Below are 11,133 nucleotides of genomic sequence, written 5' to 3'. Positions count from 1 at the left end.
ATCAGAAAATATCACATCTCAGCTCGAATTGAAAACTCGAATTCGCAAAGTGAACGAGGCCTAAAATTGCGTCCTTTTGGTCCCAATACTATTTGGACTTGCAACTTTGTTTATAAAATAAACAATTTTTTGATTTGGTAGATAATTAATTATAGTTTTCTTGTAGATATGGAGGTGCCACTAATCTCCCTTTTAATTGTTTCCAAGAGAGATACCTTTTCATTTTTCTCCTAATATGCTTTATCTTTGATACTCATGGAAGCTTAAGAAGGATTTTTATTTTATTTTATTTTATTTTAAGTCTATTCATTAAACAAAAAAGTTTATTAACTTTCCCTGTGTTCCTGAATATTCCCAATGACATTACACCAAAAAAGGGTAATTTTTTCAAGTTAGTTATAGTGCATCAGTCAATATATTTTGCTAGTTGCTGATGTTGTTCCTCTGTCTACTTACAGGTAATAAGTGGGATAAACCAGAATAACAACTGCAGATATAACATGCTTGAAATATATATATATATATATATATATATTGTCATTAATAATTGTTAATCCGAATTTGGTTTCTTAGACAAAACCACTTTTATCTTCTTGAAGCCCAAATCTGTCAGTTACTTTAAAGCATGTAAAACAGCCTGCAGATCATGCTATGGAAAATAGATAAACAGAGTCCTTATTACCCTTAGATTTTCAACGGATTCAGAGCTAAGGAATCATAGTTTGATCTCTTAACATTACTAATCAGCCAAATTTACGGTTTTCATAAATTATTTCATCAATATGTTATGCGGTTTCAATTGCTGACTTACGTTCCTTTGTTGAACATTAGAGTATATTCTGGCAGTGTAGGTTTTTTTTTTTTATAGGAAATGAAGTTTTATTACTTAATTGAAATATCAGCAAATATAAAAGAACCAATAAAATAAATTGGGAACCTATCTAAATGTAATATCAGCAAATAGTGCAGATATATTAGGATTTTGTATTTGATTATCTCAAATTTTTCATTAAAAAAACTATTTTTTCTTAAAATCCTCTTTGATTAACCAAAGAGAAATCGAAATCTTGGTTATTTATTACCTTTGATCAGATTCTCAATCTTTGTGATGGGTGCAAAAATTGCATGAATATATTGCAAGTGAGAGCGATGTCAACGAGTTCTCATTCTCTGCTGATCAAGGCTAAGCTAATTGATTGCCTGCCTATCATTAACGCAATAATCTTGGTGGAGATTAAGAACCAACAATGTTGTTAACCATAAAGTATATTATATGACCTAATCATGCACCAACTTTATCATTTCAGCTCAACATCTATTATTCCAAAGAGAAACGGGGTCCTTTTAAAATAAAAAATAAAAAATAAATAAAAAAAAAACTTAGACGATTTGATTTCAAATTGCAGCTGATCGGCTCTTCCCTTCAAAGATTGACCAAAATATTATGATATCACATGTCTTACATGTGATCATCATACTTTCACCATGATTTCCAAGTAGCTTCATTGTCATCACTCATTATGATGTCATTTCCGCGAAAGTGAAAGGTAATAGGTGATTTTAAAATTCGTTTCAAAATAATTTTATTTTTTATATGAAAATAGAAATGAAAATGTTTTCAATCTCAGGTATAAATTATTTTTAAAAATGAGTTTGGTAGTTTTATCAATAGATTGTTTTCAGTATAAAAAATCCATTAATGTCTCTGTCTCCTTCTGTGCTCGAGAGAGGAGAAAACGGAAACAAAAAATGAAAAATGACTAAAAGTCGTTTTTTATTTCTCTCTCATTTTACACTAAACCAAAAAATCATTTTCATTTCTATTTTTTTATCTTTAATTGTGCTCAACGCTGCCAACTCCAAACATGGCCAATACTTTTCTATCTCCCAACAAATAAAACAGACTTTTGGTTGCAATAAAGAAAATTGTAGGAATATTTACATTTTTATGCCCTATATTTTAAGTTTATTCAAAATTTATACTTTTGATTTTTAATTTCATCAAATGTATACTTTCAAATTTGATTTAATATACAAATCTATCCCTAATATCAGTCAATAATTGATTTTGACCTCTAAAATGACTAAACTATCCTTAAAAAAGAGAGAAAATAAAATAAAACTTTCCAACATTACAAAAAATAAAAATTAAAAACATAAAAAACCCTATTTTAATGGTATTTTAGATATTTTTAAGGTTAAAACCGAAAGTTTAAAATTTTCTTTTTCCATTTTTATTTAAGGGTACTTTAGGTATTTTATACTTAAAATCATGGATTGATTGTGAAAAAGTATTAATTTAAATATTAAATCTCATATAAAAGTATACATATGATTAGATTAAAAACGGACAGTATAATTTTTAAATAAATCTAAATACAAAGTATAAAAATGTAAATTTTCCTTTGTATCATGCATTAGTTCTCATATATAGTCCTCATATATTCTTGTCGCATGCAGATGACATTTTTAGCACGGAATATTCCACTTCCACACACACACACACACACACACATATATATATATATATATTTTTTTTTTTTGTGTGGCTGAAATAGTCATTCTTCCACTTGCACACATAAGTTGCCAAAGTATTACCATTTAAAATAAAGCTAGCTAGTGCACTATACGCGTCCAAACCACTTAAGAATAGTTTTTCTTTTTTTTTCCTCCTCCCAAAATAACTATATAAACTTTTTCCTTTAGCTTCCTTCATTGATGCCAAAAATTATACATTTTTCCTCAAAAAAACAAAAAAAAAAAAACATTTGTCCTAAAAAAAAAAAAACATTTTTCTTGCTATGATCATCTTTTCTTTTTTACCTTTGGCATATTTTCTAAGTACAAATTATCCAAATTACATATCCAAATTGATAGTGACATAAAAGCAATATTAAATGAGAAGATAGAACTTAGAAAATGCCGTTATATCTATCCTACATAGAAAATTTAACAAATAAGACGACCAAATAAAAGAAGCTTCCTGGTGTTTTCTTTAGGTAGCCAACTTGTTTCAGATGCCGTCAAACAACGACAACGAAATTTTTATTTAAAAAACAAAAATATTGAAAAAAAAAAAAAAACAATTTCGAGGCGACTTCCATCAAGGTCTAGGTCGTTATACCAATAGTAATGAAATAAGAATTCGAGAGACAATGGAATTTAACGTTTTGAAGCCGCAAAGTAATTTACTCCGCGAATTTAATTTTGTCAAAAAAACGCACTAATTTGTTTTCTGATCTTTTTGGCATGTAATGTCAATACACTAGTATAAATACAACTCCACACCGGGCTTATTCTTTCTGTGCTTAGCTTCAATTTGAGAGTCAGAAATGGAAAATGGAGGATTGAGCTCCGGCAACAAACCGACGATCATGGTGACGAACGACGACGGAATCGACGCGCCTGGCTTGCGAGCGCTAGTTCATGTTTTAGTCTCCACTGATCTTTATGTTGTGCGTGTCTGCGCACCTGACTCGTATGTTATTCCTTCTTTTATCATTATTTATATGTGCCATTTTGTATACGTCTATATGTACATATGAACATCGAAAAATCATTTTAGTAATTTGGTATATTTATAAGTTTTTAAAGTGTAGTTATAGAAATTTTTTGTTTTAATCATTTGTGTTATTTATTTATTTTTTTTGGATTGAATTATTTACAGGGAACAGTCAGCGGTCAGTCATCATAGCACTTATCGTCATCCTATTTCTGTTAAGCAAGTGGAAATTCAGGGAGCAACAGCTTTTGCAGTTTCTGGTTTGTTCAAATGCTATGTATATTTTGTTCATTGCATTTTCAATGTTTGAAGCTTTTTTTCCCCCATAAAATCTTGTTAACTTGATGCACTTTGTAGGAACTCCTGCTGATTGTGCTTCTTTAGGAGTCTCCGAAGTACTATTTCCTTCTGTTCCTGATCTGGTAGCTCTCTAGCTAGCTTATGGATATATCTATATATATATATAGATATTATATATATATATATATTATATTTGTCATGGACTTCTGAATATTTACAATAAAAAAAAAGGTTTTTTTATTTTTTTATTTTTTTATAAATAAAAAAGGGTTGAATCTTCAAAGTAAGAAAAAAAAAGTGGCTCTTCGTGTTCGTAAATCGTACATATGACTATTTTTTTTTCTAATGTTGTACATATGACTATACATACGCAGGTGATCAGTGGCATAAACCAGGGTAACAACTGCGGATATAACATGTTCGTAAATCGTAATCTTTTACCTTTACATTGTCGTTTCTTTCTTTTTGACTAATTTTACATTGTCGATTCAGAAATGGTCAACCATTAATACAGCCAGCAGATTTATCAATATTCATATTCATCTTTACATTATTAGTCAACTGATTCAAACCAAAAGGATCTTGTTATAACACACAGAGACATATATATATATATATATATTTTAAATTTTTGTTTTGTTTTTATAGTCACTGATTTGGGTTCCATTGTTGAACTGTAGTATATATTCAGGCACTGTAGCCGGTGCTCGCGAGGCGTTTCTTGATGGCGTACCTTCTATCTCTGTATCTTATGATTGGTTAGTACAACTATATTTATATATGTATATGTATAATGTTCTCTGTTTTTTTTTGTGTAGGTATATCTATAATATACTTGATTTATTAGGAGCAAATAAAAATAATTAATTTACTCTTAAAAAATAGGAATTTTAGCACCTGTCTTCATTCTTGAAAACTTTTTCTAGTGGATTTAGTCATTGAATTTATAAAATAGTAAGAATTAACCGCAATTGACAATTGTTAACGATTTATAATTTTGAGAAGAATAACTATAGATTAAGGATTTTTTTCATGGATTTGTCTTACTTTTATACATGAAAATTTATTTGTTTTAAATTAATTCTTAAATTGTTTAACTCATGTTAAGGATTAGAGTTAGTAGCTATATCTGAAATGGGGAATTCAGAAATTTTCTCATCTAAAAATTCAAGAACTAACATGCTCAAAATAACTATATTGGTCAATCACTAATCTACTCTTAATCTATGTTTCGTAGAGTGAAAAAGGGAGTAGAAAGAAATTAGTGAAGATATTTTCGAGAGGAAAAAATAAACTTACGTTGTTTGGTAAAGAAGAAAATAGGAAAGAACGAAGTTGTAAATTCATGAGTCCCACTACCAATTCTTTCAACTTTAGGAAAAAAAAAGAGACGGGAAATAAAATTGATAAAATTGTTGAACTTACTTTTAAAATGCATAAGTCTGAATTTTTATCTATATTCTTAATTAATACCCTCTTGACTAAAATAATTATTTGACTAAAAAGAATATTAATCAATACTAAATAATAAAAATTCAAACTCGCACACTCTAAGGATTATTTGTTTCCTTTTCTGAAAAAAATTTGACAAACAAATATGATATAAAATAACTATTTAGGCCCTCATCACCCATCATCTTTTTTAAAAAAATTTTATTTGTATAAGATATTTAGACATTTCCTTTTATTTTTCTTTCTCTTCTACTAGAAAGAAAATCTTCCTTTTACTATTTTATTTACTTCACTTTGATATTTCAGTCCTCCTTTTTTCCCTATTTACCATATCTCCTACCAAACATAGCAAAATAATGAGGATGGCAAAGGCACGAGGAATCACATAAATCATCATTCCATCATCCTGCCTAATAATAGTCATTAGGACCCTTTTTAATGTAAATGCTAATGCTAAATATATATTTAGCATGAAAAAGTATAATATTATATATTATTTTTATTTTTGTTCTAATGCATAAAGTCATTTGAAATTTTAAATCTATTTTTTTATAATCATTAAACTTTGAAAGTTGTGAAAGTAAACTTTTATTTTTAAAATAATTAATAAATGAAAAAGTTGTAATGAGTTTGAGTTTTAGCTTGAGTTTGAACTTGAGTTTATGGCTAAAATCTGAGTTCAAACCCCCCTCTCCCAGACACACACACACCATGGATACTCCTACCCAGAAATCTACCCAGTCCTTAGAACCAGCCAAGTTATCCTCGTCAGTTACTATTCCTAGTTCCTGTAAAAGATCCATCTCCTCTAAGATAGAAAATCTAGTAAAATACTCCTATATTCCTTAAACCGCCATAGTAGAAGAGTCTGTCCCTCATTTGTTAAGTCCGTATAATGTCTTCAAGAGATATCGACGCACTATTCGACTCTGATTGAGATAATTTTTTTTCTATGCGTTCACAAGGAAGAGAAAATCTATATATCCTATTAAAATTTTTCATCGTCATTGAGTTTTTAAAAGAATACTATTCAAATACAAATAGTTATGTTTTGACCCACCCAAATACAAACTCAAATAGATTCTCAACTCAAATCATAACTTAAATGTGCATATCCAAACACAAACTCAAATTAGATTTCTAACTTAAACCATAACTCAATTATGTCTTAACTCAAGTCACTCAACCAAAGTCATATAAAAGAACACACTCTAAATATTTCAACTAATATCAATCAAATACTAAATTTTTCATATGCTATACTTAGTGAGAACTTTGCTACAAAGTATGTGAGAAATTTATTACAATAAATAGCATTGCAATATAGAGTATTTTTATACTCAAATGCTAAATTTGTACTTGTCGCATCAATTATATCATTGCATTGAAGATGTTATTAAAAAATAAAAAAAATACATTTAAAAAAAAAAACGACACTCATTCCAATTTATGTTGTTATTATCTCCAAAACGACACTCAATCTCTATGATGGCCCGTGGGCATGGGAATGCAGGAAACCGGATAAGAGCCACGTTAATGACTTCACTCTCTCTGCTGAGGCTTGCTTGCCCATCATTAATGCAATACTGATGGATATCAAGAATCGAACTTATCCACGTGGATGTTTCTTGAATATAGATTTTCCAGTAAATGTTGGTAATCATAAGGTATGTATGGGACAATATTCACGCTATAAAATAATCTCCAAAATACTTTATAAAATTAATATATCCATCTCAAATTTTGACATTCAAATAGGAAAACCACTCTCTAATAATGCAATGTAATTCTTAATGTTTAATGTGAATTAAAGTCAAATTTAACTCTAAATATAATATATGTCAAATTTTAACATTTGAGTGCTATTGGTTGGTGTCTTTACTTTTTTTATTTTTTTTTTAACTTTCATTGTTTTTAGAAATTAAAAGTAGATATAATATTGAAATAGCACCAAAATACAGCAACTTATCCAATATGTCATTTTCACATTTTTTTTTTATTTATTCCAAACATAACATCGGTATTGTCGTTTGCATCAGAGATTGTCTAATTTTCAGCATTAATATGTATTATCATTTTTATTGAGTACTTTATTTATAGTTTTGAGAACACTTTTTAATTAATTTTATTTTTTGGTGATTTACTCTTCCTTAAAAGGGATATAAGCTGACTAAGCAGGGAAAAACTAGGTCAAGACTGGGATGGAGGCAAGTTACATCTGCAAAATTGTTAGCAACACAATCCGAAGATAATCATGCACCAACCATTTCAAAAGAACATCTACTGTTCCAAAAAGAAGTTGGTCTTTTTCTTTTTTCCTTTTATTTTATTTTTTCTAGCTACCCTTTTCCCGTTTTGATGTTTTGGGATAATAAATTTCATGTTACACATGAAAAGATACCTTAACGGTAAGACACAATTTAAAACTATTAAATCACATCAGAATTATATAAGAGTACAACATAATTTGATGAAGCTTACAACTAATTTGAACTGTATTCCACCAATAAGGTATTTTTTTTCATACCCAGATACAGAATTCTACCGTACATTTGCTGAATTTTATTGAAAGAAACTCCATTTTGACCATTTTGTAGCTTACTGGCACTCTGATGGCGGACAATGATGATGATACAGATAAAAAGTCTCTAAAAGAAGGATATGTGGGTATTTTACCTTTGCATTAAGTTAATAGGAACATATTTAGTCTTATGATTAACATGCTTTTTTTTTTTTGTGGCCAAATTTGTACGTACAGATTACTATCACTCCTCTAGGTGCCCTCACTCGTGGCGATGCAAATTACAACGCTTACTTCAAAGATTGGCTCCCAAAATGGAGTTGAGGACCGCGTTCAGAAACCTATTTTCGTGTCGTTTATTTCATATATTCAAACCAGAAAGTTTGAATTGAAATTTTAGGACTTGTTCTTTTGGAGTTTAACTTAAGTATAATTCTTGAGTTGAATTTGAGTTATAACTTAAGTTGAACTTGTAACTTGAGTTTGTGTTTGGTTGTGTACATTTGAGTTATGGTTTGAGATAAAAATCTTTTTGAGTTTGTGTTTGAGTAAGTCAAAACTTGAATTTATATTTAGATAGTATTTTAATAAAAATTCAATGCTGATGAAAAATTTTAATAGGGTATATGGGTCGGGTTTTATTCGTCTTTTCGTTGTCAACGCATAGAAAAAAAAATCATCTCAATCAGAATTAAAACGAAAAAGTTATAGCATTTTTAAGAATAGAAAAAATACTGTTCATTAATTTGAGTTCGAGTTTCTGAACTCGAGTTGAAGGGAAAACTTGAACTCGAGTTTTAGTCCTAAACTCGAGTTTAAACTCGAGTTTAAACTTAAAAGAATATGAACTCGAATAAAGTTGTAACTCGAGTTGTCTTTTTTTGAGTTTTTCACTCAAAAGAATAAGCCCTAAATTTCTACAGGAAAAAACAAACAAACTGTGATTTAAACCCACAAAATAAATATGACCAATTATTGTTTGACCGAACAGTGATTGCCCTTTGTGACGTTTAGGTGAAAATAAATGTACCATATGAAGGTGTTAAATTATACATGGTTCCACATGCTTGTCCTTTGTAGTGCATAATGATCACGATTTCGAAGATGGAATATTCCATGACCTGTTTGTTTCCGTTTTCATTTTTTTTTTTCATATTTTTCGAGACTAAAAAATGAAAACGGAAACATAAAATGCGTTTGGTGTAAAAATTTTTAAAAAACAAAAACAAAAATATTTTTGTCTTTTCTGAAAAACTGAAAACGAAAAAAAGGTGTTTTCATTTTCACGTTTTCATTTTCTGAAAATGAATTTCATTTTTTTTTCTTCTCTCTCTTCTCCAGCCGAAGAAGACGTTGGGACATCCGGAGAAAGCCCACCGTCTATGCTCCTCTCCGACTGGCCCGCCACCGTCTTCTCCGACTGCCCCCCGCCCCCCATTCTTCTTCCCATTTCCTCTCCTCTGCAGTTTTCATTCCTCTGCATGTAATATATTATTATTTAATATATTTAATAATAATAATAATTTAATATATTTAATATTATTATTTATTCAATATATTATTAATTTAAATATTATTACATGTTTTTAAAAATTAAACCACCAAACGCAGTTTCAATTTTTTTTAAAACCAAAATCAATCTCTGAATAAAACTACCAAACGCATTTCAGAAATAATTCTAAAATGAAAATGAAAACGTTTTCATTTCTATGTTCATACAAAAAATAAAATCATTTTGGAACCAATTCTAAACGCACCTGATATATTGTTATTGGCGATATCTATCATTAAGATATGATTGTTTTAATATTCTTTGTAATCTGACGACAAACAAATTAACAATGATCTGATAATACGAGAATCATGTTATTTAAAAAAATTTAACCTCTTACTAGAGCCAGAATCCAAAAGATCATCATGGCTAATGACATAAAAATCTCTTATAAAAGAAGTGTCAGAAAAAAAAAGGAAAAAAAATACTTTAAAAAGCAAAACAAAACAAAAAAAGTTTTTTCGTCCCAACTTAATCCTTTACAGTTTACAAATTTTGAGCACCACGTGATATGTCATTATATTCTTTATTGCTGAAAATATGTCATTATATTTATGAAAGAAATAGATTGCTAAAATTGGTATAAATAAGGAGTAAAACTGGGGATCAGAAACAACCAAAACTCTCCTAAGATAACAATAAGCATTTCTGCATCCAAGAATATATATATATATTGCTCTACTTCTTTTGTGTTTAGGCCTCAGAGCTTCTAAGTCATCTCAAGCATTTGGTGCTACCAAGTACTAGCTAATGATTCTACCCAAAAAAAAAAAAAAAAAAAAAAATCAATTTAGTATCATACCTTAAATTTTTAATATTAATATTAAATATGTACCTTCGAGTTTTAGAAAACATCTTGTGTGTAGCCTAAGACCTTTTTTTTTTTTTTTTTTTTTTGGAAATAAACTGTTTTTTTTTTCTACCCATCCATTTAATTAATCAGAGAATAGTTTAAAAAATTCTGAAAATATTTTAAAACATTTAAAAATTAAAAAACTCAAAATTTTATTTTTTAAAATATGAATTTTAAAAAATGTTTTAGATATTTAGAATTTTTAGTTTCTAACTAATTAATTGAAAGAGTAAGAGGGACATTTTATGTCTCAAAAAAAAGTCTTTGGGTACCGAAAACATATTTTTAAAACTCGAAGTACCTTTTTATCACCTTCGAGACGTTTTGACAGTGTAAAATGATTTTATCACCAAAAAAAAAAAAAAAAAAAAAAAAACAAACTTGCTTATGATTATTAAATTTTTTTTTTCAACTTCAATATAGTAAAAACTGGTCCCCTGCACTCGGTGGTAGAACCACTTTTTTAGTAACTGCGGCATATGCTCTTACTCAAACTTTAAAATTTATTTTTTATTTCTAATTTTTCCTTAAATTTCAATCGTGTCCTCATTTTATACCAAAAAATCGAATTGTATACCTCAATAATTGAAATGTGTAAACTTATCTCTAACATGCCATTTTCTGTAGGGACTGATTCGTCCTACAAAAAGTAAGATAAAATAAAACAAAATGAGAGGGTGATGGAAATTTCCAAGTTGTTTCTTTCGTAGTTCAGTTTAGTTTTCAGAAGCGACCCGACATTTAAAGTGAAGTCAACAAACAAGTTCAACGTAACTTCCATGTTGTAACAAGATTATTTCAATAAGACTAGTCATCGAAAAGTAAAGGGGAAAGAGTTTTCCTTTTCGTACCAAATATTATTTAAAAAGAAGACTTTGAAAAATGGAAGTTCCACATTCTATATATATATAACTCTATATATGCGTGTTTGCATACACATATATATTGCTCAA

At 28.7% G+C, this 11,133-nt stretch overlaps 1 protein-coding gene across 1 annotated transcript; it reads left to right on the top strand.

Moving 5' to 3' along the window:
* The first annotated feature begins 3,098 nt into the window (after positions 1-3,098).
* LOC112090528 (5'-nucleotidase SurE-like) lies at positions 3,099-8,111 on the top strand. Its single transcript, XM_024162030.1, has 9 exons — positions 3,099-3,478; positions 3,668-3,762; positions 3,860-3,924; positions 4,177-4,220; positions 4,483-4,560; positions 6,768-6,921; positions 7,412-7,552; positions 7,852-7,917; positions 8,013-8,111. The coding sequence occupies exons 1-9, from the start codon at positions 3,333-3,335 to the stop codon at positions 8,097-8,099; spliced, it is 876 nt and encodes a 291-aa protein (XP_024017798.1). The 5' UTR covers positions 3,099-3,332; the 3' UTR covers positions 8,100-8,111.
* Positions 8,112-11,133: the final 3,022 nt, after the last annotated feature.

Source organism: Morus notabilis, unplaced genomic scaffold, assembly GCF_000414095.1.
Source record: "Morus notabilis unplaced genomic scaffold, ASM41409v2 Scaffold378, whole genome shotgun sequence".
NCBI classification, from domain to species: domain Eukaryota; kingdom Viridiplantae; phylum Streptophyta; class Magnoliopsida; order Rosales; family Moraceae; genus Morus; species Morus notabilis.
Note: the sequence above shows the minus strand (reverse complement) of the source record. Positions and strands in the feature narration are given on the sequence as shown.

Excerpts from the sequence above, each read along its gene's own strand:
- LOC112090528 (XM_024162030.1), top strand. The coding sequence starts at position 3,333 with ATGGAAAATGGAGGATTGAGCTCCGGCAACAAACCGACGATCATGGTG. Across the intron at positions 3,479-3,667 it reads CGTGTCTGCGCACCTGACTC|GGAACAGTCAGCGGTCAGTC; the intron begins GTATGTTATTCC and ends AATTATTTACAG. Across the intron at positions 6,922-7,411 it reads TAAATGTTGGTAATCATAAG|GGATATAAGCTGACTAAGCA; the intron begins GTATGTATGGGA and ends CTTCCTTAAAAG.